This window comes from Marmota flaviventris, chromosome 3 (assembly GCF_047511675.1).
Source record: "Marmota flaviventris isolate mMarFla1 chromosome 3, mMarFla1.hap1, whole genome shotgun sequence".
NCBI lineage: Eukaryota > Metazoa > Chordata > Mammalia > Rodentia > Sciuridae > Marmota > Marmota flaviventris.
In genome coordinates this window covers 65,901,012-65,928,615 of record NC_092500.1, presented here as the reverse complement: position 1 = coordinate 65,928,615, position 27,604 = coordinate 65,901,012, and the positions used below count along the sequence as shown (strand labels likewise).

Genomic DNA, 27,604 nt, shown 5'->3' with positions numbered 1-27,604 from the left:
GACGCCATCTTGCCCGCGAGTGCCAAGATGGGGCAGGCGCTGCTGGGTGCTGCGCTGCTGTTTGTGGGGGGCGCTCTCCTTTCCTCCGAGCACCCCTCGCTCCCCGGGAGGAACGGGCTCGGCCCCTCGCAGGGACAGGCCGCTGGTCCTGGGTGGGCCAGGGTGGCGCGCTGGCAGCAGTTGGACGAGGCCCAGAAGGAAGAGCCGGCAGCAAAGGGCAGTATCCCTTCATTCCTGGCAGCCCCTGCCTTTCCCCGCGGCCCGCCTGTGAACTGGGCTCCTGCCCGTGGACCCAGCCTCCTTAACCCAAACCCGACACACCTAAGCGGCTTCTAGACGCAGAATGATGTCGGTAGGAGTGATAGGAACAGGGACATACCTTTGTGCTGGGCCTCTGTATTTGTTCCTCAAAACGTTCTGGGGCCGATCATTCTGAGTTTACAGATGGCTGATTCACTAGTATTCGGAGTTGAAGGGGACCTTTATATAATACAGCTGAGAGCAATCAGCTTAGCATGTTAAGTGGCAAGAATCAGAACTTGAAGCGAACTTGTACCTCTGGACTCGCCAGTCCCAGGGTTTTTCTTTTTTTTTCCTTTTTGGTGCCAAGGGTTGAACTTAGGGCCTGGGACATGCTAACTACACACCACCACTGAGCTACACCCCAGCCTCCAAGTTTCAGGCTCTTTTATCACTTGAGTTTTGGGGGGTTTTTTGTACTAGGGATTAAACTCAGGTCATTTTATTATCCCTGAGCTTCATCCCCAATTCTCTCACTAGCTAGCCTGGAACTTGCAATCTGTCTTGGCCCCTGGAGTCACCATGATCCAGGCCTGCACCATAGGACCTGGCTAAATCTCAGGCTCTTAATCTCCATCTCATACAGGCAATAATGTGATGCCTGGCTAGAGGATATTCTTGTTTTTATACTTTTTTGGGAAAGAGCTTTAACTTAATGAATTATACTGATTTCATGTCTGTGTAAAAATGATCAATTATGACATGTTTATCTTAACTCTCCTTTAGGACTCAAAATTTGGGCTTGCCTTAGGTATCCAGTTTTTAAAATAGGAATTTAAAGGTTTACATTAATGTGGTCAGATGAGTAAGTAACACACAAATATAAATGTAGATGCCCAGTCCAAATAATATATCATTTTTATTTTTAGATTGTGGAACAGCACCGCTTAGGGATATGTTGCAAGGGTCTCGGATTGTAGGGGGCTCAGATGCTCAAGATGGTGCATGGCCATGGATAGTTAGTCTACAGATTCGATATGGCCGTTTTCTTGCTCATATATGTGCAGGAAGCCTAGTGAAAGACAGGTGGGTTCTCACAGCTGCCCACTGCACTAGAGACGCTAGGTATGTATTCAGAATATAATTCTCATTTTACTCTCTTATGGGATATTTTCAAGTGGTAGAGGGTCATTTGACTTCAGCTGTTTTCATTTAAGCCACATGTTTGCAAGGTTTGTAATCATGCCTTATACAGAAAGCACTGTATTTGTTGAAATGAATCATTTATATGTCAGAGGTTGGCAAACCTCTGTAAAGATAGTGAATACTTTAGAGTTTGCAGTTTGTCGTCTCTGTCACAATTACTTAGCATGAAAGTAGCCATAGAAAAAATACATAACTGAATGAATGTAGCTGTGATCCAATGAAACTTTTTTTTTTTTTTAAATGGTGCTGGGGATTGAACCCAGGACCTTGTGCATGTTAGGCAAGCACTCTACCAACTGAGCTATATCCCCAGCCCCCAGTAAAACTTTACATATGAACACTAAAGTTTAAAATTCATATATTTTTCTCAGTTCCAAAAAAATTTTTTTTAACTGTTTAAATGTGAAAAACATGCTTTGGAGGCTGGGGTTGTGGCTCAGCAGTACAGCAAGTACACCCTCCCACTCCATTCCCTTCTCTACTGATCATTCTGCTATTTACTTATAGTTGTTTTTTTTTTTAATTAGTGTCTTGTGGCTGTACATGATGGTGAGGTTCACTGTGGTATATTCATATATGTACATAAGAAAGTTAAATCAGATTCATCCCACTATCTTTCCCTATCCCATCCTTCCTCCCTTCCCTTCATTCCCTTTCGTCTACTCCACTGCTCTTTCTTCTATTTTTTATATTCCCTCCCCCATTTTGGATTAGCTTCCACATATCAGAGAAAACATTCAACCTTTCACTTTTTTATACTGACCAATTTCACTTAGCATGATAGTCTCCAATTCCATCCACTTACTGGCAAATGCCATAAAGTCATTCTTTATAGTTGAGTAATACTCTATTGTGTGTGTGTATGTATGTGTGTGTGTGTGTGTGTGTGTGTGTGTGTATATATATATATATATATATATATATCACATTTTCTTTATCCATTTATCTGCTGAAGGGCACTTAGGTTGGCTCAATAGCTTGGCTAATGAACTGTGCTGCTATAAAGTCTGTGTCACTGTAGTGTGCTGATTGTAAATCTTTGGATATATACTGAGGAGTGGGATAGCTGGATTATATGGTGGTTCCATTTCTAGTTTTTCAAGGAACCTCCACACTGTTTTCCAGAGGATTTCACTAATTTACAGTCCCACCAACAATGTATGAGTGTACCTTTTCCTCCACATCCTCACCAAACACACACATTTATTGTTACTTGTAGTCTTGATAACTGCCATTCTGACTGAGTGAGATAAAATCTCAATGTAGTTTTAATTTGCATTTCTTTAATTACTAGAGTTGAACATTTTTTTCATATATTTATTGACCACTTATATTTCTTCTTTTGAGTGGTGTCTGTTTAGTTCCTTTGTCCAATTATTGATGGGGTTATTTGGGGTTTTTTTTGTTTGTTTGTTTTGGCATTAAGTTTGAGTTCTTTGTATCCTGGATATTAATGCCCTATCTGAGGAGCAGGTGGCAAAGATTTTTTTCCATTTTGTAGACTTTCTCATCATGTTATTGTTTCCTTTGCTGAGAAGAAGTTTTTAGTTTGAATTCATACCATTTATTGATTCTTGATTTTACTTCTTATGCTTTAGGAGTCTTGTTAAGGAAGTCTGTTCCTGAGCTGCCATGTTGGAGGGTTGGGTAAACATTTTCTTTTAGCAGTTGCAGAATTTCTGTTCTAATTCTTAGGTCTTTGATCCACTTTGAGTTGAGTTTTATGCAGGGTGAGAGATAGGAGTTAAGTTTCATACGTGGATTTCCAGTTTTCCCAGCATCATTTGTTTAAAAGGCTATCTTTTCTCCTACATGTTTTTGGCATCTTTCTCTAGTATCAGAGAACTGCATTTATGTGGGGTTGTCTGTGTGTCTTCTATTCTATTCCATTGGTCTTCATGTCTGTTTTGGTGTCAGTACCATGCTGTTCTTGTTACTATAGTTCTGTAGTATAATTTGAAGTCTGGTATTGTGATGCCCCCTGCTTTGTGTTTCTTGCTAAGGATTGCTTTGGCTATTCTGGATCTCTTATTTTTCCAAATGAATCTTGTAACTGCTTTTTCTAGGTCTGTGAAGAATGTCATTGGAATTTTGATGGGAATCCACTGAATATGAATAGCACTTTTGGTAGAATGGCCATTTTTACAGTATTAATTCGGAACATAGGTCTTTCCATCCTCTAAGCTGGACTTCAATTTTTTTCTTTAGTATTCTATAGTTTTCATTTCACCACTTTTGTTAGATTGATTCCCAAGTGAGTTTTTTTTTTTTTTTTTGAGGCTATTGTGAATAGTTTGCCTAATTGGTGTTTAGGAATGTGATTGATTTATGTGTGTTCATCTTTTATGCTACGGCTTTGCAGAATTTATTTATCAATTTTAGAAATCTTCTGATGGAGTTTTTTGGGTATTCTAAATATAAGGTAATGTCACCAGCAAAAAGATAATTTGAACTCTTCCTATTTGTATCCCTTTAATTTCTTTCTCTTGCTTGATTGCTCTGGCTAGAGTTTTAAGGGCTACATTGAATAGGATTGATAAAAGTGGGTATCCTTGTCTTGTTCATGTTTTTGGAGAAAATCTTTTCAGTTTTTCTCCATTCAGAATAATGTCGGCCTTGGGTTTGTCACATATAGCCCTTATAATGTTAAGGTAAGTTATTTCCATTGTAGTTTTTTTTTTAAAGTGTTTTAAACATGAATGGGAGCTATACTTTGTCAGTTGCTTTTTCTTTATCATGTGATTCTTGTCCTTAAGTCTATTTATGTGGTGAATTACATTTATTGGTTTTTAAAATTTATTTATTTATTTTTTAGGTGTAGATGGACACAACACAATGCCCTTTTATTTTTATGTGGTGCTGAGGATCAAACCCGGGTCCCGCCTGTGCTAGGCGAGTGCTCTACCGCTGAGCCACAATCCCAGCCCCTATTGATTTCTTTTTAAAAAATTTTTTAAATATTTTTTTTTAGTTGTATATGGACACAATACCTTTATTTAATTTATTTATTTGTGGTGCTGAGGATCAAACCCAGGGCCTCTCACATACTAGGTTAGCACTATACCACTGAGCCACAACCCCAGCCCCACATTTATTGATTTCTGTATGTTGAAACAACCTTGCATCCCAAGGGTGAAATCTACTTGATCATGGTACACACAATACAATAATATTGGATGACTGTAACATGCCTCTCTCATCACTGTATAGATCATCCAAACAAAAACTAAGATTTTATAGAACTAAAAAAATGCAATTAATAATAGATGTAACAGACATCTATAGAATATTTCCTCCATCAACAACTCAATTCATTTTCTTCTCAGCAGCACATGGAACATTTTTGAAAACAGGCCATATTATAGATCACAAAGCAAATCTCAGCAAATACGAAAAAACTGAGCCACATCCCTAGCCCTATTTTGTATTTTATTTAGTGACAGGGTCTCAGTGAGCTTAGCACCTCGCTTTTGCTGAGGCTGGCTTTGAACCCGTAATCCTCCTGTCTCAGCCTCCCTAGCCGCTGGGATAACAGGCGTGTGCCATTGTACCCTGCTAAGGGAGATGGTTTTTTCTTTGTTTGTTTGTTTGTGGTGTTAGTGATCAAACTAAGTACCTTGCTGCATGGTAAGCAAGTGTTCTGCCACTGAGCTACATCCCCCAGTCCTTTTCATTTTTTATTTTAAGACAGGGTCTCACTAAATTGCCCAGGCTGGCCTCAAACTTGCAATCGTTCTGCCTTTGCCTCCTGGAGAGCTGGGATTACAGGCATGTGCCACCATGCCAAGCTACAGAAATGATTTTATTAAGATATAACTCAACATGCAGTAAAATAAATTCTTTTAGAATACAGTTCTGTGAATTTGACAAATGCATGGTCATATAATTACCAGCACAAAACACAGTTCTTTTTATTTCCCAAAAATCTCCTGTGTCCCTCCCCCTCTCTTTATAGTTTTGCTTTTTCCAGTGTCCTATAAACAGAATCACACTTAGTGTATGTAGCCTTTTGAATTTGGTCACTTTTACTTAGCATATAAATTTGAGAATTATCTGTTATTGTGTGTATTATTACTGTTCTTTTTTTTTTTTTTTTTTTGGATGGTGCTGAGGATTGGACCCAGGGCTCTACCCTTGCTAGGCAAGCACTCTACCACTGAGCTATGCTCCCAGCCCCATTACTGTTCCTTTTTATGGGAATAGTAATGGGTAGTAATCTATTTTATGGAGGTAGCACTGTTTATCAATATACCACTTGAAGGATATTTCCAATTTGGGCAATTAAGACTTAAGCTATGGAGCTGGGGCTATGGCTCAACAGTAGAGCACTCACCTAGCATGTGCAAGGCCCTGGGTTCGATCCTCAGCACCATGTAAAAATAAATAAAATAAAGGTATTGTGTCCAACTACAACTGAAAAATAAATATTAACAACAACAACAAAAAAAAAGAGCTAAGCTACTACAAATGTTTGCATATTGGTTTTTGTGAATATTGGTTTTTATTTCACTTGAATACCCAAGTGGGATTAACAGGTCAAATGATAAGTGTATGTACAACTTTATATTTAAAAATATGCAAGTAGTGGGCACAGTGGCACCTGCCTAAAATTCTAGCTACTTAGGAGGCTGAGGCAAGAGCATCGCAGTCTGGGCAACACAGAGAGATAGTGTCTCAAAATAAAAAATAAAAAGCTTGGGGATGGGGGATATAGCTCAGTTGTAGCTCAGTTGTCAGAGTGCTTGTCTTACATGCACAAGGCCCTGGGTTCAATACCCAGCACCACAAAGATAAATATATAAAAGATGTATGCTATCAGGCAGCTACAATAAAGACTTTAAAAAAAAGCTTGGGATGTAGATCAGTAGTGAAGTGCTGCCTAGCATGGTTTGAACCCAGGAACACTCAACCACTGAGCCACATCTCCAGCCACTTTTTATTTATTTTATTTAGAGACAGGGTCTTGCTGAGTTGCTTAGGCCCTTGCTAATTTGCTCAGGCTGTGAAGCCCTGGGTTTGGTCCCCAAAACCATAATAAAGAGGTAAAACATATTTAATATAAGAAAATGACAAAATAGAAAAGAAAAATGAGTCATTATATATCACAGAAATAACAGGTGTTTTTGTTACACATTTACTCTAAATTTTTCTATGCATGTACATAAACTATTTTATATATTAATATAGTTATTACTGTGAAATAGCCTTTTTCATTAAATTGTATAACATGAGAATCTTTATGACATGTCGATACACATCTGTTACTTCTACATTCCATGCTATAGATGTGCCAAAATTTACCTGAGCCACGTGTTGGGCATGTAGGCCTTTTCTGTATATTCTTATAGCTAAACTTTTGTGTTCATCTTCTGTTTCTTCGGGATAAACTTTAGGAGGTAGAACTGCAGAGTCAAAGGCAATCCAAATTTTACAGACTACTGACACACGTTGCCAGAGTGTCCACATATTTACACTTTCTGTGAGAGACAACAGGAGCCCAGTACCGCCTTCACCTATATTGCTATCATCAAACACACACATGCTTATATATAAACTTTGCTAACATGGAGGGTCCAAAATGTTTCAGTATTTGTAAACATAAGCATATAAAGTGAAAGTTTTTCCTTCCTAAGTGAATTCCAGATGTAACAACTGTTAAACTAATGGGGATTTAATTGTTGATCTTTTTGACCTTTTTTTGGCTTGATGGTTTTTTTTAGACTGTCAAGAAAATTATTTACTTCTTGTTTTTACCTTCAGTGAAGTGTTTTACAAAATCCTTTCTCATTTAATTTAAAATAATTCTTTCTAGTAAATCATAAAAGCAGAAGAAATATTTGGTGAATTTTGATATACCCATCACACAGCTTCAAATTATCAACTTATATCTGATCTTATTTTATTTATACTCTTACCAACTTCCTGCTCCAATGTGTGTGTATGTGTGGGTTATGCTGGGATCAAACCTAGGGCCTCATGCATAAGTGAGGGCTCTACTATTAAACTACACCCTTAGCCTACCCCTTCCAATTATTTTGAAGGAAATCTCAGGCCTATCACTTTGGATATATCTAAAAGATAGGAACTCTTTATTTAGAAGATTTACTCATAGAAATATGTAATCCATTTGCAGTTTATTTTGGTGCTTAGTGTTAGTCCAGAGATCTAATTTTATTCTCTTTTCAAACAATTAACTAGTTGTCCAGTACCATATTGAATAATTCATCCTTTGGTCCATTGGTTAGAAATCCTATCTTAATCATATATTAAAATCTCATATGCTTAAATCTATTTCTGAATTGTCTGTCCTATTGGTATTTTCCCTGTTTCCTACATCACATTTATTTTGTTTTTTGGCAGTACTGGAAATTGAACCCAGGGGTACTCTATCACCAAGCCACATCCTTACCCCCCTCTCCCCGCTTTTTATGCCAAGGTTTGAACCCAGGAACACTCAACCACTGAGCCACATCTCCAGCCACTTTTTATATTTTATTTAGAGACAGGGTCTTGCTGAGTTGCTTAGGGCCTTGCTAATTTGCTCAGGCTGGCTTTGAACTTGTGGTCCTCCTGTCTCAGCCTCCCAAGCTGCTAGGATTTCAAGCATATGCCACCACCTCTGGCCCCTAACCCTTTAAAAAATTTTTTTGAGACAGGGTCTCTGTTAGCTGCTGAGGCTGGCCTCAAACTTGCAATCCTCCTGTCTCAACTCCAGAGTCACTGGGATTACTGGCATGTGCCAGGGCACCCAGCAGGCTTTTAATTTATATTTCATGTCACATGAAAGTAGAATTAAAATTTTTTTATTAATCTAACATAAGAAAAAAAACTAGTGAAAGATTAATAATATTTACTAAATTAAATAAACATGCTTATAATAAGAATATTTACTTTCTTCCAGAGATCCTTTACAGTGGAGAGCTGTGATGGGAACCAATATAGTAAATATGAGTCAAGCATACACCAAGAGGATAAAAGTTAAAGCAATCAGTATTCATCCAGACTTCATTATGGAAACTTACGAAAATGATATTGCACTTTTTTATTTAAAAAAACCTGTGATGTTTAATGACTATATACAGCCTATTTGTCTACCTTTTGATGTTTTCCAAAACCTGGACGAAAACACAAAGTGTTTTATAAGTGGCTGGGGAAGAACAAAAGAAGAAGGTAATTATAGTCTGAATTTTACTGCTATAAATCTTTCTGATTACTGGTACAGGAGGGTCAATACTTTTATATATAAATATCCTTTTGTAAATTTCTTTTTAAAAGTTTTAATTTTTTTTTGCAGTACTGAGGATTGAATCCAGGACTTTGTGCATTCTTAGCAAGCACTCTACCACTTAGCTACATTCCCAACCACATTCTATGTATTTTTAAAAAATTTCTCTATATTACCTCTTTATTATGAGACTAAATAAATAATAGATCTTTATAAACCAGAGTAAAGGAACTATTTTTTTGTCCATATTTTCTTCCACATGGGAGGGAGAGAGAAAATTCTCTTCCAAAGCAGAAGAGACTTTCTTTGGTTACACATGCCAAGATATTGCAATCCTCCTGTCTCAACTTCCAAAGTCACTGGGATTACCGGCATGTGCCAGGGTACCCAGATAGAATGCTAGTTACAAATGCTTTTGTAGTCTAAGACTCACAGATTATTAAGCTGATTCTGTGGCAGAATTGCCTACCAATTATAAGCTTTTTATAAGGAATCTAATTTAGTTTCCTTTTCATTTAATACCCTATTTAATACCAGGCAGGTTCATTGCCGTGTAATTTCTTTAGTATACACATAAGCACTAAATGTTGATCAACTGAATTAATGGGAGGAATGAAAAAACAAAACAAAACAAAATCCCGAAAACATAGTCTGTGTCTTTGGTAATAGTAACAACTACTTTTTGGGAGCATTTCCTTGTTTCAGGCCCTGTTTTAAGTGTGACTTTATTATATTTTATTCTCCCAATAGTCCTATTGGAACTCAAAGCTTATGATGTTTTTCCCATGTCACAGACCAGGAATTGAAGATCGTAGATCTTAAGAATTTGGGACTCAAATCTAGGTCTTTGTGATTCTAATGCCTGAATAATAACTACTGCATTAAACTGTTTTTGAGGGAACCATAGCTCAGTTAGGAATATATGAAATCAAATACTGAAACTATTTTTTCCTATTCTGCACAAGCCCTGTCCATTTAAATATTTGTGGATTATTCAGACAGGATAGAGAATTATTATTTTTCTTTTTTCCACATATTATTTTTCTTTTTTCCACAAATACTTTCTAAGGAAGATAAAGAAAACCAACATGGTTAGGGAATAGAGCATGGTAGACTTAAGTATAAATTCCAGCCCTGCCATGTTTTAGCTAAAATGACCATGAGTATTTTAGTGGACATTCAATAAAGTTACTGAATTTTTGACAAGTAGAACAATGAAAGGAGCAATTACCATTTTTTTCAGGGATAAGTATTTAATAAAATGCTAAGCGTTTTAATGCATTATCTCATTTAATTCCCCCAACAACACTATAAGAAATAGTATACCATGAATGAGTAAAATGAAGCTTAAAGAGGCTAAATTACTTACCTAGAGTTATACAGCTAACTAAGTGATGGAATCAGAATTGAAGCCCAGGTTGGCCTGCCTCAAAAAGCTCATGTGTTTCCACTATATTATATCATCTTTCACAGTGTTGTACAGTTCCATGATCTTTAAGATGAGAGCAATATTACCCATTAGACAGTTGTTTTGAGGATTAAAATTGCTCTCCAACAACGTGGTAGATTACATGTATATACCAGCCTTCCCACTGAAAACTATTAAACAGGAGGAATGATAGTCAAAGACTGAGTGTGAAGACAGGAACTTAGGGAAGGAATGGGAGCACCAGGGTGACTTTTATCTCAAGGATGCTTGCCAAATTGGTAACAGTGAATATTGATTTTGGTGATTTCATTAGCCTTGGTGAGGAAAACAAAGTTGCCCAAATTGGGTATGTAGAGGCTCCCATAAAGCTGGAGCCCCCTGGCTCATAACTCAGCTGTAGTTCATATACCTACAGTATACTTCAAATATAGTATAGATAGATTGAAAGTATCTTCCTACTCAGTGCTTAACCTATGCATTCTTCCTCTTAATTTTTTTTTTGTAGTTGGACAGAATGCCTTTTTTGTTGTTGTTGTCTATTTTTATGTGGTGCTAAGTAATGAATCTGGTGCCTCACATGTGCTAGGTAAGTACTCCTGTTTAATATTTTTCCATGGGAAGGATGCACAAGCACCAAAAAACAGAAAAACATGTTTTTAAAAAACATACATGTAAACATATTTACCATATGACCCAGCAGTTTAATTCCTAGGCATTTATTCAAGAGAAATATAAACAAATGTCCAGGGCTGGGGTTGTGGCTCAAGTGGTAGAGCGCTCGCCTATCACACTTGAGGTACTGGGTTCAATCCTCAGCACCACATAAAAATAAAAAATAAAGATATTGTGTCCACCTAAAACTAAAAAATAAATATTTAGTAAATAAATAAATGTCCACAACAAAAATATATTCAGATGGGCGTGGTGGCACATGCCTGTAATACCAATGGCTCTGGAGGCTGAGGCAGGAGGATTGCAAATTCAAAGCCAGCCTCAGCAAAAGCCAGGTGTTAAGCAACTCTGAGACCGTCTATAAATAAAATACAAAAAAGGACTGGGGATGTGGCTCAGTGGCTGAGTGTCCCTGAGTTCAATCCCTGGAGATAGATATATATATATGTATGTATGTGTGTGTATGTATGTGTGTATATGTGTATATGTGTGTGTGTGTGTATATATATATATATATATATATATATATATATATATATATATATATATATTTTCATAGATGTTCATAGAAGTTTTTTTTAATGTGGTACTGAGGATCTAATCCAGTGCCTCACGCTTGCTAGGCAAGCACTCTACCACTGAGCCACAACTGCAGCACCAAGAAATTTTATTTGTTGTAGGGAAAAACTTGGAAACAAAGTATCCTTCAATAGGTGCATGATTAAACAATCTGTGGTATATAGCCTTACCATGGAATACTGATAAGCAGTTAAAAGAAAAGAACTATTGACACATGCAACAAGTTAGCTGGACCACAAGGGAATTAGAGTAAGTGGAAAAATACAATTTTTAAAGGTCATACATTAGCTGGGTGCAGTGGCATATGCCTGTAATCCCAGCATCTCAGGAGGCAGAGACAGGAGGATCTCAAACTAGAGGCTATCCTCAGCAACTTAGTGAGACCCCATCTCAAAATAAATAAATAAATAGGGCTGGGGATGTAGCTCAGTGCTAAAGTGCCCTTGGGATCAACCCCCAGTACCAAAAAAAAAGTGCCATATAATATATAATTTCATTTATGTAACATTCTGACAATGACAAAATTACAGAAATGGAAATACTAGTTCATGGGGATGTGGTTAGATGCATGAAGGAGATCTTTGTGATTATGGATTAGTTCTGTACTTGCGTTGCTATGGAGGTTCATGAATCTATATATGCCATAAAATGACATACTCATTATATCAATATTAATTTCCTGTTTTTGATATCATACTTTAGTTATATAGATGTAATCATTGCAGGAAACTGCATAAAGAGCACATTGGATCTCTGTACTGTATTTCATGAAAGGCCTCAAAGAATTTTAGCAGATAAAGTTGAAGTGAAAACAAATGGATTATAATTTTTAAAAAAATCACTAAACACTCAAGGAAACAAGCGACCATAAATGAGAGTCAGTAGAAACATGAGACATCAGAATAAGACCTACAAAGATTTCAGGTATTAGAATCATCATGTAATATCAAAAATACTTAACAGGCATTGAGAAAGTAAGTATGTGATTAAAAAATATTAGTAAAAGATTTTATGAAAAACAGCCAAACAGTGTGAAGATTTAAAAATATAATAACTGAAACTAATTCAGTGGACTAACTGGGTACTGAGTTAGAAGGCACTTATGATTCCACAGATAAAAATTAACCAAATAGAAGTCCACAATCAAGATCATCAAACACATAAAGAAACTATTAATAATGAAAGTCAGCCAGGCATGGTGGTATACACCTAAAATTCCTTCGTGGGAAGCTGAGACAGGAGAATGACAAGTTTGAGGCCAGCCTTGGCAGCTTAATATAATCCTGTCTCAAAAAATAAAAGAGGATGAAGCTATAGCTCAGTGGCAGAGTGCCCTAAGATTCAATCCCCAAGACCATAAAAAATGTCAACAAAAATAGAATAAAGTTCCTGAGAATCTCAGATATTAATATTTTAGGTATAGAATTAAAAAATAAGTACATGTTAATTGTTTAAAGGAATAAAAATAGTAGAATTAGAAATAAGCAAAAGACTATCTAGAATGACCAGGACCATTCAAAAAAGAACTAAATAGAATCTTTAAAAATGAAAAATATAACTGCTAACATTTAAAACAGATTGTATAAATAAGGCATAATAGACACAGATGAAGAGAGAATCTGTGAAGTGGAAGATGTACCTGAAGAAACTTAGACTGTAGCACAGAGGGAAAAAAGAAAATATGAAAGAAATTAAAGTATAAGAAGGATGGTATGAAAACAGTATATACCTATAAAAGTGCTAGAGATGGGCTGGGGTTGTGGCCAGTGATAGAGTGCTTGCCTAGCACATGTGAGGCCCTGGGTTCAATCCTCAGAACCACATAAAAAATAAATGAATAAAATAAAGCTATAAAAAGTTACCTCATTTAAAAAAATTTTAAAGTGATAGAAGAATAAGTAGAATAGAGTAGAGGTAGTATCCAATGAATTTGGGCTAAAATTTTTCCAAAACTGATGAAAGATATGAATTCACATATAGGAAGTACTATACCAGGTAAAACAAATTGAAGTTACTTTTCATACTGTCTTGAAGTTGTAGAACCAAAAACAAAGAGAAGATTTGATATATAGTCATGGAAAAAAGAAAAATCCTTATAATCGAATAACTGATTGGCATTCAGTAAACTAATCAATAGCAATAATGAAAATGAAAAGAAACTAAATGTTCTCTTCAAAATGTTGAGAGAAAATAACCAAACTAAATTATCTAGCAACAGTATCATATCATGAATACAGCAATATTATCTTTTAAGAATGAATGTGAAGCTGGGCATGGTGGTGTAGGCTTGTAATCTCAGTGATTCGGGAGGCTGAGGAAGGAGAATGACAAGTTCAAGACCAGCTTCAGCAACTTAGTGAAGCCCTAAGCAACTTAGCAAGATCCTGTCTGCAAATAAAAAATAAAAAGGGCTGGGGATGTTGCTCAGTGGTTAAGCACTCCTGGGTTCAGTCCAGTGTATAAAAAAAAAAGTATGAGAAATACTGAGTTTACTATCAGTATAATCTTTCATCAAAGGAAATAAAAGACATATCAAAGTCAAAGCAAATTATGCCAAAAGGGAGGTACAATAGTGTCCCCTTTCCATGGGGAATATATTACAAGTTGTTTCTCTACTTCTTGAAACCACAGAGAGTACTAAACCCTATCTATACTATATTTTTTCCTCTAAATGCATACCTATAATAAAGGATAGTTAATAAGGCACAGTAAGATGTAAAATAATTACTATAATAGAACAATTATAGCAATATAATAAAAGGTATTTAAAACTTATGAGTTGTTTATTTCTGGAATTTTCCATTCAATATTTTTTGACCACTATTGACTATGGATAATTGAAACTTTAAAGTGAAACCACACATAGGGAAAGACAACTGCATTAGATGCAAGAAGGAAGAAGGAGCAAATAAATGGGTAAATATATAGGTGAATGCAAATAAACATTGTCTGTATACAACACTGGTTCTCAAGTAAGGACAGTTTTGCCCTCAGAGGATATTTGCTAATACATCTGGAAATAATTTTGGTTGTTACAACTGGGCGTGTGGTAAGCTTACTACTGGAATCTGGTCAGTAGACAAAGGGATGTTGCTCACCATCCTCAAATTCACAGGACTGTCCTCCCACCTTCCACCACAAAGAATTATTTGGTCTAAAATGTCATTAATGCCTAGGTTATTGAATATAAAATATAATGTCTAATATATAGGGGAAAGAATGCATTTTAGAAGGAGTGATCAGAATTAAAGCATTCTCAGGTCCTTGTATGATTCAGAAGAGTTAAGACACTGATTAATATTATATTTGTTAAGTATGAATGCTCAAATTTCATTAATAGAAATAGATTCCTAATGGGGCTGGGGATGTGGCTCAAGTGGTAGCACGCTCGCCTGGCATGCGTGCAGCCCAGGTTCCATCCTCAGCACCACATACAAACAAAGATGTTGTGTCCGCCGATAACTAAAAAATAAATATATATATATATATATAAAAGAAATAGATTCCTAAGGAGAAACAAACCACAAAAACTGGATAAAAAAGAGAACATCTCAATAGGACTATAGCAAGTGCAAAAATAAAATTAGTAATTTAAAATCTTTTGTGGCCCTGAAAACAAACCACAACCCAGATGACTTCACAGGTAGATTTAGTCAAAAATTAAGAAAGAGATAATTCTAGGGCTGAGGTTGTTCTTAGCGGTAGAGTGCTTGACTAGCATGTGTGAGGCCCTGAATTCAATCCTCAGCACCACATAAAAATAAGTAAATAAAATAAAGGTATTGTGTCCAATTACAACTAAAAAAAAAAAAAAAGAAAGAAAGAGATAATTCTAATCTTACAAAGTCTTGGAAACTAGGTTGGGATTGTAGCTCAGTGGTTGAGTGCTTGCCTCACAAGTGAGAGTCTCTGGGTTCGATCCTTAGTACCACATAAAAAATAAATAAAACAAAGATATTGTGTCCATCTACACTAAAAAAATGTAAAAAAAAAAAAAGGAAAAGAAACTCTGTCCTTTAAGGAAACACACAGTGGTTCCTTAAAAAAACAAACAAAACTTAAAAAAAAAAAGACCTAAATCCAGTTAAGACACTGATTAATATTATATTTGTTAAGCATGAATGCTCAAATTTAAGTAATAGAAATAGATTCCTTTTTTTTTATGGAAACACACAGTGTTTCCTTAAATAAACAAACAAACAAACACAAAACAAAACCTTTGGAATATTCTCCAACTTATTCTGTGAGGCCAGTATTATCCCAACACCCAAAGAAAATAGTATATCACAGGAAAACCACAGAGAAATGTCCATCATAAAAAGAAAAGTCCATTTTGAAAATGTTAGCAAACAGGACTGGGGTTGTGGCTCAGTGGTTCGGCACTTGCCTAGCATTCATGAGGCACTGGGTTTGATCCCCAGCACCGCGTTAAACAAAACAAAACAAAACAAAAAACCCTAAAAACTAAATAAAGATATTGTATCCATCTATAACTGAAAAAAAATTTTTTAAATGCTAGCAAACAGAAGATAGTAACATTAAAAAGAAATAATTATACTTATGACATAGTGGGATTTGTTCCCAGAATTCAAGGTTGGTTTAACATCTGCAACACAATTAAAAACATAAAAATAAAACCAGATGTGGTGGCACATGCCTAAGTTCCAGGTAGGTGGGCACCTGAGGCAGGAGGGTCCCCTGAGTCCACAAGTCAAAGACTAGCCTAGGTAATGTAGTGAGATCCTGTCTTGGGAGGAAAAAAGGAGAGGAAGAAAGAAAAGAAAGGAAAAAATCCACATTAATAGAATAAAAAACAAAATGACAAGATTCTCATAATTAATGTGAAAAATATATTGGACAAAATCCATACTTTTTTTTTTTTTTTTTAAAGACAGTGTCTCACTATATTTCTCAGGCTGGCCTTGAATCAGGTGATCCTCCTACTTCAGCCTTCTCAGTACCTGGGGACTTAGTGCCCATGCTTAATAAAAAATTTCTTAAAAAAAAAACCAAATGAATAAAAGAGCACTGACAGAAACTAACACACTTATGGTAAAAGACTGAATGCTTCTCCTCTAAAATCAGGATCAAAGCAAGGATTCTAGCCTTCACATAGGCAAGAAAAAGAAATCAAAGGCACAGTTATTGGAAAGGAAGAAGTAAAACTATCCTCATACACAGATGACATCACTCTATAAATGCAGAAAAGTTTAAGAAATCTAAAAAGAGGAGCTGGGTTGTGGCTCAGAGGTAGAGTGCTTGCCTAGTATGTGTGAGGCACTAGGTCCGATCCTCAGCACCACATAAAAATAAAATATTGTGTCTACCTATAACTAAAAAATAAATATTAAAAAAAAGAAATCTAAAAAGAATCTAATAGAACTAAGAAGTTCAGACTTCTATAAGCTATAAGACAAAAATCAATCATATTTTTATATGCTACAAATAAGCTATCTGAAAATAAATACACAATCCCATTCATAGTAACACTAAAGAGAATGAATGATTAGGAAACGACTTAATGAAAGATGTCCAAGACCTATACACTGAAAATGACAAAACAGAGAAAGAATATTTAAATAAATTGAGTCATACCACCTTCACTAATTGGAAGACTCAACATTGTTAATATGACCATTATCCACATATTTGTCCATGTATTCAATGCAATCCCTACATTCAATGCAATATCTTCAAACCAATCCCAGTAAAATGTACATGGAATCGTAAAAGATCTAGAACAGACAAATTTATTATTATTTTTGTTTTGTTTTTGTTTTACAATGCTAGGGATTGAACCCAGGGCCTCCCACATGATAGGCAAGTGCCCTATCACTGAGCTACATCTCCAACCTAGTCAAAATTATTTTAGAAAGGACAAAGCAAAAGGAGTTATGCTACCTCATTTCAAAATATACTATAAAACTATAGCAATCAAGACAGTATGATATCAGTGTAAAGATAGACCTACAGATTAATGAAACATAAGATGGTGGTGGGGATTATATTTATTGATTGATTGATGTTTATAAAGGTGCCGAGGTCATACAATGTGGAATAGCTAGACTTTTTTTTTTGGCAGTACTAGGAACTAAACTCAAAATATTGTGCATAAAATCAGTACCAAGAAGTGGGTTTGTTGCTAAGACTAATTTTGCTATGTGATGTAGAAACTTTTGGAACTGGTTTATGGGAGGAGTTTGGAGATACAGGCTGGAGAAGTCTTAGAATGTTGTAAATGGAGCATAATGTGCAATTCTGCTAGGAGCTCAGAAGACCAGAATGCAGCTAGGAAGGAATATGCATAGTACAGACTATGCTCATGAGGTATCAGAGGAGAACAAGGGCTTTATTGGAAATTGGACTAGAAGCCATTTGTCTTAAATTCTGGCAAAGAACTTGGCTACATTTTGCCCATGATTTTGTATGAAGCTGTTTTTAAAAGTGCTGGACAAATGAATCTGGTGGGGAAAATTTCAAATTAGCACAGCATTCAATCAGTGGCACGGATCTTGCTGAGAGTTTTTAGCTAGGTTTACTGTGAGAATTGGAAACTGAAAGCAGAACTAAATGACTATAAAAATGTGCAGTTTGGCCAAAAAAAGTGCATGTAAAACTGGGGCCAAGGAAGATATGAGAGTTAGAGGTTATAACCACTACAGAGGTGCTAATTACTTTGCACAGAGACAACAGGAAAGATGGTTTGAGTGCATCTCGGGAATTTGCAAAGCACACCAATTTCAGATTCAAGGGTTAGAGAAAGTTCCTTTGAGAAGAGATCCTGGGAGTGCCCTGCTTGTAAAGGGGAACCTAGAAAGCAATTTCACTGTGCTTAGATGCCCTGACACTCAGAAGTCACTATAGCCATGATCCAAGGGGACCAGCTACTGTACAAACTGGCATCAGACCTTGGTGTCATTCACATGATGCTGGTTCTACAGGAATGCAAGATGCTGGAGTTAGGAGGTCATGGAGGTTTCTACCAAAATTTCAAAAGAAATACTGGGAGGCCAAGCAATGTACAGCAGAGTCAGAGTCCCTGCAGGCGGGCCCTGAGTGGGTGATGTGCGAAGCCATGATGGTGAAGCCAAAGATGGAATGCAGATTCCAGGAATTAAGAGATCCCAATAAAGTGGACTGTCTGCTGATAGTAGCTTTGGGATGTGGAGAGAACCAGGATAAAAGAGAGGCCATCTGTGCTATAACTGGAAAGGCTAAAGGGTGAGGCTATTCAAGTCCTTTGGAGAGAACATCACCACCATGTGTCCTAGGTGTTATATATGTTTGCATATACAGCACATTTTTATAATCAAACATATACATATGCTGTATATGCAAACATGTACAGCACCTATGTGCACCTGTTTGCCCAGTTGTGTTTTGGTCTTGTTTTGGTCCCATTTCTTCTTTCTCTGCCCTTACTCCTCATTTTTGGAATGAGAATTTTACCCTGCCATTGTATATTGGATATACGCAACTTCCTTTTCATTTTACAGGGACTCACAGCCTTGATTTTACTTGAGTCTCAAATGACACTTTGGTATTGAACTTTTGAGCAATGCTGGAATGGTCAAAAAAATGGGAATCTTGGAGATAAGTAAATACATTTTGCCTTGTGAGATGGACAAGAGCTTTTGGGGACCAATGTGGAATGTTATGGTTTGGATATAAGGTGTTCTCCAAAAGCTCCAGTGTTAAAGCAAGAATGTTTGGAAATTAAATGTGATTTAATTTGTGAGATTGTGAGAACTGTAACCTAACTGTCTGTCCTAGTTTGAATGGACGGGGTGGTAACTGTAAGCAGGTGAGGTGTGGCTGGAAGAGGTGGGTCACTGGGGATATACCCTAAGAGGGTTCATCTTCTCTGTGGCCTCTTCCTCTATTCTCCCTCTCAGCTTCCTGGCCACTTGGCAGGAGCAACTTCTCTTCACCATGCCCTTGCATCATGATATTCTGCCTCACCTTGGGCTCAGAGCAATGGACTTGGCCAACCATGGACTGAATCTTTGAAGTCATGAGCCAAAAAAAACTTTCCTCAGTTGTTTGTGTCAGGTAATTTGGTCACAGTGACAAAAAAAGGGCCTTGCTAAGTTGCTCAGGCTGGCCTAGAATTTATAATCCTTCCTTAGCCTACAGAGTAGCCAGTATTAGCAGTATGAACCACTGTACCCAGCTAAAGATAAATAATCTTTTCAAAAAATATACTGGACAAATGAATATTCATGTGCAAAAACAAAACACACACACAAAAATCTCCTTATACTATATTTGATAATACAATAATATGGGCTGGGCATGGTGGCACATACTTATAATCCCAGCAGCTCAGGAAGATGAGGCAGGAAGATCGAGAGTTCAAAGCCAGCCTAGCAAGATGAGATGCTAAGCAACTCAGTGAGACCCTGTCTCTAAATAAAATACAAAATAGGGCTAGGGATGTGGCTCAATGGTTGAGTATCCCTGAGTTCAATCCCCAGTACCCCTCCCCTACAAAAAAGAATAATACAATAGTCTGAATGTTTGTGTCCACTCCAAATTCCTAGGTTGAAATCCTAACCCCCAGATGAGGGCATTAGAAGATGGAGACCTTTATGGAGGGCAGAACTCTCAGGAATGGGATTATTACCCTTATAAAACAGGTCTCAAAGAGCTGCCTTGCTCTCCCACAACATGAGGACATAGCTAGAAGGCATCACCTATAAGCCAAAAAGCAGCCCTTGCTAGCCACCAAATCTGCCAGTGCCTTGATCTTCAATTTCCTGACATCCTGAGCTGTGAGAAATAAATTTATATTGTTTACAAACTGCATAGTTCATGATATTTTACTATAGCAACTCAAATGTACTAAGACAAATTATAAACTCAAAATGGACAATAGACCTAAATGTAAGAGCTAAAACTATAAGATTCCTAGAAGAAAGCATAAAAGAAAAGCTTTGAAACCTTCAGTTAGGTCACAATCTCTTAGGACACCAAAAGTACAATTCATCCATAAAAGGAAATATGATAAACTGGACCTCATTACAATTTTAAAATGCATGCTATTCAAAAGAAAACTATTAAGGAAATTAAATGGTAAGCTTCAGATGAAGAGAAGAAAACTCATAACTCTGATAAAAGAATTATATCAGAAAATATAAAGAACTTTTACAACTCAGTACTTAGATAATAAATAATTTTTGAAACAGGCTAATGATTTAAAAGACATTTCACCAAAGTGGGCATACAAATGGTTAATAGTACATGAAAAGATGTTAACATCATTGAAACCACAATAAGCTACTACTATTCATTTACCAGAATGGTTGTAATCTAAAAAATGGACAATACCAAGTGTTGAGAAGGATGTAGAGAAACTGGAACCCTTCTATATTTCTGGGAAAGTGGGGGTTAAAATGGCAAAGCAGCTAACAAAAACAGTTTGGTAGTTATTAAAAAGCTTAACGTGTATCTACCATATTAAGCATAGCTACCACACAACCCAGAAATTCCATTCCTAGGTATCTATCAAAGGGAATTGAAACATGTCTATACAAAAACCTCTATGAATTCTCACAGCAGTATTATCCATAACACCAAACACTGGAAACAATCCAATATCCATCAAATAGATAAACAGATATATAAAATATGATATATCCATTCAACAAAACACTATTCAACAATAAAAAGGAAAAAAAACTTTTTATGGATACATACTACAATGCAGATGAACTTAAAACATATGAAGGATACCATATATAAAAGATTACAAATTTTGTTATTTCATTTGTACAAAATTTCTTGAAAATGCAAACCAACAGAGACAGAAATCGGCTATTTCCAAAGCGTGGAGTTGGGGTTGGGGATGTAGTTCAGTAGCAGAGCATTTGCCTACCATGTGTGAGGTGTTGAGTTTGAGTCACAGCACTGCAAAAACAAAACGAAACAAAACCAAAAAAATTAAATGTGGGGATGGAGCTGAGAAATGACTGGAAGTGGGCATAGGAAGTCTCTTTGAGAATGAAATAGTTTAAAACTAGGTTTTAGTGCTCATAATGAATTACCAGAAATCTCTGAATGGCATGCTTACAATGTGTGGTTTTTGTGTTAAATAAATTAAACACTAACAAATTTGTAAAAAATGACAAAATGTAAGTTTTAAAAAGCCATACATTTGGAGAATTTAAAACACTATTAAACTCATATGTCAAAAAGAAAATCACTTTAAATATTTAAAACAGAACAGTTATGTATATACTGGAATGATATGTATATACTGCAGAGCACAATTTGGGGACTGCAACCAAGGTAATATGTAGGTTGAAATATATGGAAAAGCAAATATTTGACCTAATAGGAAAGAATTGTCTGAAAAAAATTATTAATTAAATACCTAACTTTAAAGCAGTTTTTAAAAATATTATAATAATCCCGCAGAAGAAATAAACACAGCAACTAACAAAACAGAAAATAAAGACAGAAAAGAGAGATTGAACAAGACCAAATTCTAGTTTTTTGATGGTGATTTGTTGTTGTGCTGGGGATTGAACCCAGTGCTTCATGCATGCTAGGTAACCATTCTACTTCTAAGCCACATTCCCAACCCAAATTCTACTTCTCTGAAATAAGAAGTCACTGGTAAGACTGATGAAAATATGGAGAAAAGTCGCAAATATAAATAAAATTATGAATTAAAAGATAACATAATGGTTTTTTTTTAAAGAGAGAGAGAGATAATTTTTTTTAATATTTATTTTTTAGTTTTCGGTGGACACAACATCTTTGTTTGTATGTGGTGCTGAGGATTGAACCCGGGCCGCACGCATGCCAGGCGAGCGCGCTACTGCTTGATCCATATCCCCAGCCCAACATAATGGTTTTTAATTTTTTTATGGCAATGGGGATCAAACTCAGTGTATACGAGGCAAGTGTTCTATCACTGAATTATATCTCCAGTCCACAAAACTTTTCACAGTATTATGCTCTAAATTTTAATGCAGTTATGCATCACTTGATGACAGGGATATGTTCTGAGAAATGCTTTATTAGGCAATTTCTACACTATACAAATATCACAGAGTATACTTACACAAAGATGGCTACAACCATAATAGATAATATAAGCTGATTGGACCACCATCATGTAGTCCATAGATGACCAAAATGATGTTGTGGGGCACATGAATTACACTTAAATATAATGGACAAATTCTTTTGTAATAACCAAAACTATAATTAGCAAAACTGACTAAGTAAGAAAGGGATATCCTCTATAGTTCCATAAGGGTAAAGGAATAGAATCAGTAATTAAATTTCTTTTTATAAAATAAAACACTAGAACTCAAAACATGAGGCCTACCATAATATTTTTTAACCTTTATTGTTTACTTATTTATATTTATATTTATTATTATTATTATTAGTTGTACACAATACCTTTACTTTGTTTACTTATTTTTATGTGGTGCTGAGGATCAAACCCAGGGTCTTGCGCATGCTAGGTGAGCGCTCCACCGCTGAGCCACAACCCCAGCCCTATTTTATTTATTTATATGTGGTGCTGAGGATCAAACCCAGTAACTCACACATTCTAGGCAAGCACTCTGCCACTGAGCTACAACCCATTACCAATTTTATATAATACTGGAGGAGAATTTCTAACAAGTACAATAGCACTGCAATAAAGATACAAAAGACACATAACTAAGAAAGGAAATAAGATATTCACTAATCACAGACAACGTGATTATACTAAAACAGAACCTAAAATCCATTGGAATTAACAGTGTAATAAAGTAGCCAGGTTCATACACAAAAGTCCATTTCATTTCTATACATTAGCAAAAATTAGACAATGTAATTTTAGAAATCAACAGATGTAACAGCTACAAGGATAACTATAATAATAATAAAAAAAAAACCTGGAAAATAACAAGCACCACGAAGAAACTGCAACCCTTATACATTGCTGGTTGGAATACAAAATGATACAGCTACTTTGGAATACTGTTTGGAAGCTGAAGGAAGGAAGGAAGGAAGGAAGGAAGGAAGGAAGGAAGGAAGGAAGGAAGGAAGGAAATTCAGCTTTTACATAAATATCCAATAAGTATGTATATCCATACAAAATCCTGTACATAAATGTTCACAGCAGCATTATCCATAATAGTTAAACATGGGAAAAAACTCTAAAGGTACATCAAGTGATGAATGCATAAGCAAAATAAGGTATATTTAGATAATAGATCATGAAATAAAACCATAAGAAGGAATAAAATACCAATACATACTATAACATTATGGTAAGTGAAATAAGCCAGACATAAAAGATCATGTATCCAATGATTCCATTCATATAATGAAATGTCCCAAATGTGAAAATAATAGAGTCAGAAAGTAGATTTGTAGTTGTTAGCAGCTGGGGAGGATTATGGAAATGGACAGTGATGAGATAGAGATAAAATTTTACATAATTTTTTAAAAAGTCGGTTTGAAAAGAAGAGCTATTAAACAGCAGCATTTAAATCATTATAAAAGTGCCTGAACCAAAAAAAATATATTTCTTTTTTCATTAACAGGTAATGGTACAAATACTTTACAGGAAGCAGAAGTACATTATATTTCTCGAACAATTTGTAATTCTGAGTGGAGTTATCGGGGAGTAATTCCTAACACTTCATTTTGTGCAGGTGATGAAAATGGAAGCTTTGATACATGCAGGGTAAGACCAAATAAATTTCCTTTAAGATATTTTCTAAAGCCAGAAGAGGACTTGAATAAAGTCTTTTATTATTTTCTCATGATCTTAATTATCAGACCTAAAAAATCAAATTTTTTTCTTCTCTTTTTTAACTACTTCAATAATCTAATCTTGGCTCCCAATTCCTTGATTTTACTCAGGCAAAAAAAAAAAAAAAATTTTTTTTTTTTTTTGTATCAGGGATTGAACTCAGGGGCACTCAGCCACTGAGCCACATCCCCAGCCCTATTTTGTATTTTATTTGGAGACAGGGTCTCACTGAGTTGCTTAGCACCTCACTTTTGCTGAGGCGGCTTTGAACTCACAATCCTCCTGCCTCAGCCTCCTGAGCTGCTGGGATTACAGGTATGTGCCATCATGCCTGGCTCTGGTGTTTTTCTTTTTCTTTTTTTTTTTTTTTCTTTTATGATACTGGGGATAAAACTCTGGGCCTCATAGATGCCAGGTAAGCACTCTACTGCTGAACTAGGTCCCCAGCCTCCTCTTTGTGGTTTTTGACTCCACCCTCTTTCATACACTACTTCCAAATCTACTGGCCTTCACTTTCAAGAGTTCTTCATGTTCATACTTTTCTACTCTTCCTAATATTGCAATCTAGGTTTTATCTTTCCTATGTCTTTTCCTTAAAAATTAAAAAGTTTGTAGTTGTAGATGGATAATATGCCTTTATTTTATTTTTTTAATGTAGTGCTAAGGATTGAAGCCAGTGCCTCACACATGCTAGGCAAGCGCTCTGCCATTGAGCTACAGCCCCAGCCCTTCCTTTGATGAGTAAAGCAGTAAAAAAAATCCAATTTAGTTGATCTGTATTTCTAGGCAAAACATCTTTTTTTTTTTTTTTTAACATTTATTTTTTAGGTGTAGCTGGACACAACACAATGCCTTTATTTTTATGTGGTGCTGAGGATTGAACCCGGGTCCTGCCCGTGCTAGGTAAGCGCTCTACCGCTGAGCCACAATCCCAGCATAAAACATCTTCATTATTAAAAAATAATTATCCAAGTCAGGCACAGTGGTGCACACTATAATCTCAGCTATTGGGGCGGCTAGGACAGGAGGATCCCAAATTCCAGCCAGCCTCAGCAATTTAGTGAAACCCTGTTTCAAACTAAAAAAATAAAATGGGCTGCAGATATAGCTCAGTGGTAAAACATCCAAGTTAAATCCTCAGTACCAAAAAAAAAAGGAAAAAACTAATTAAAAATATTCAATAGAGATTTGAATAGTGCATTGTAAATACTCAGAAACAAAGCTTTAGGCATTGAAATAGTTATCTCAGTATGTCTCTCTGTTGCTTTGAGTGCATTTTTAACAATCCTTAGTAATAGTTCTGGATTCATTAACAGTCAAATCTAAATTATAAAAGAGTTATTTATTTATTTATTTAACTGGCAATTTAACCCAGGGGCTCTTTACCACTAAGCTGCATCCCTGGCTCAGGCCTGCTAAATTGCTGAGGCTGGCTTGTGATCCTCAAACTTGTGATCCTCCTGTTTCAGCTTCCTGAGTTGCTGGGATTATAGGCCTGCACCACCATACCCAACATGACTTGTTATTTTAAAATACTACGAGAATCTTCATCATTTCTTTCCATTTTCTTGCACTAGCTAATGTCAACAATCAAAAACGTACAATCTCTTTCAAAAATGCCAATTTACTGGTCTCTAGCTAGCAAACCACCCCTGCAGCTCTAAAAGAATCCTTCATAGATCTTAAAATATGCCTTTTATACTAAGTATTAGAGATAGTCTAATGAACAGGTTTTATAATATTTTGCACACTTCCCAAATTATATTTCTCCTGAGCAGTTGTATTAAAAAATCCAATTTCATTTATAGTATTCTGGTTCAAAATTATACAGACGAGTTTATCCACCAGCTATATGGTTCCTCCACACACCTGGTCAGACTATATACCTCCTGCTGAAGTTGGAATATTAAACTAAAAATCTATTGATTTACAAAGCATGATGATAATTTTCTACAAGGGCATATTAAAATTTATGTGACCGGGCTAGGGATGTGGCTCAAGCGGTAGCGCACTCGCCTGGCATGCGTGCGGCCCGGGTTCGATCCTTAGCACCACATACAAACAAAGATGTTGTGTCCACCGAAAACTAAAAAACAAATATTAAAAAAATCTCTCTCTCTCTCTCTCTCTCTCTCTCTCTTAAAAAAAAAAAAAAAAATTATGTGATCTAGGTGCCTCTCTACCACAACCTATCTCTCTGTAAGTCCTTCCCTGCACTTCATTCTGTTAGCTAGCCAGTGACTGAAAACAACAACAACAAAAAATACTATGCTATCACTTGAAGGAATATGAAAAGGAATATTTATATAAATATATGTTTAATGTAATTAATTTATCTCAACTCTACTGTTGCTTGAAGAACTAGAAGTGGTTAACACTATTTGGACACTTTTTTAATAGGGTGACAGTGGTGGACCATTAATGTGCTACTTACCGGAACATAAACAATTTTTTGTGATGGGAATTACCAGTTATGGACATGGCTGTGGTCGAAAACATTTTCCCGGTGTCTACAGTGGACCATCCTTCTTCCAAAAGTGGCTAACAGATCATTTCTCCCAGGGAAGCACTAAATGCATATTTGATGTACATATTTTAATTGGAGAGATCCTCATAGCTTTAGGTTCTAGCATCTTACTAGCAACAATATAAAGAAATTCTGAAGACTTTACCATCTTTATTTTGCATTGTGTCCCGTTCTATTTTCTACATAATGAAAACAATTTTTTTAACAATGAATTGCTCACTTTTTGAGTTCTCATGTGAACAATTTTTTGCAAAAAATGACTGTGACATATCAGATAGACAGTTGTAAATCTAGCACCAAATCACATGCCTCCTTGATAGAATTTGCTTTGTTTTATAATCATAATTTTGTATTTAGAATAGTTGCCTAGATTTATATAAAATATTCAATTAAATATGTATTTTATGTGTGTAAATGCCAAGTAATAAAGAGTTTATAATTAAAACAAAACTGTTCTTTGGTTAAATTAATCAAAATTCCTGTTAAGTTAGATTTTACTTTATTTATCATAATTTTTGATCTATGATATTTTAAAATTACAATCTTTTTCTGGTTCTTAAAGGATATGGAAACAAGTGTTTGCTTATCATTTAAATTCTAGCTTTTTAAAATGTTTTTGCAGTGCTGGAAATCAAACCCAGAATGTAATGCTTCCCAGGCAAGGCTCTACCATGAAGCCCTACTTAGTATTTAAATTCTAATTAAATCAATTTATTGAATATCAATATTTATTTCCTGTGCCAAGAAAGAACTATGGTACAAACATCCCCAAATCTTTTACTTTTTATTTAGAAATTTGTAATGTGACTTTTTTCTGTTATTATTTACCTGCCTTCTAAAGTTTATCTTCCTGAAGCCCATGTTAAATTTGTATCCTATCATTCTGAATTAAATGAAGATAAGTGAGCAAGAGGCATGCTGTGTAAATGCAGGAAGCCAACCTGGGATAACCTTATG

At 35.7% G+C, this 27,604-nt stretch overlaps 1 protein-coding gene across 1 annotated transcript; it reads left to right on the top strand.

Annotated features, from left to right (window-relative positions):
* Positions 1 to 27: 27 nt before the first annotated feature.
* Tmprss12 (transmembrane serine protease 12) lies at positions 28 to 26,772 on the top strand. The gene is made up of 5 exons (XM_071609280.1): positions 28 to 220; positions 1,170 to 1,326; positions 8,348 to 8,616; positions 23,909 to 24,051; positions 26,521 to 26,772. Exons 1-5 carry the CDS (start codon positions 28 to 30, stop codon positions 26,770 to 26,772), a joined length of 1,014 nt encoding a protein of 337 aa, XP_071465381.1.
* Positions 26,773 to 27,604: the final 832 nt, after the last annotated feature.

What these genes read in the sequence shown, in the direction of transcription:
- Tmprss12 (XM_071609280.1), top strand. Translation starts at nt 28, where the DNA reads ATGGGGCAGGCGCTGCTGGGTGCTGCGCTGCTGTTTGTGGGGGGCGCT. An exon ending in AGAGCCGGCAGCAAAGGGCA is followed by an intron (nt 221 to 1,169) that starts GTATCCCTTCAT and finishes TTTTATTTTTAG; the next exon opens with ATTGTGGAACAGCACCGCTT. An exon ending in GGAAGCCTAGTGAAAGACAG is followed by an intron (nt 1,327 to 8,347) that starts GTGGGTTCTCAC and finishes ACTTTCTTCCAG; the next exon opens with AGATCCTTTACAGTGGAGAG.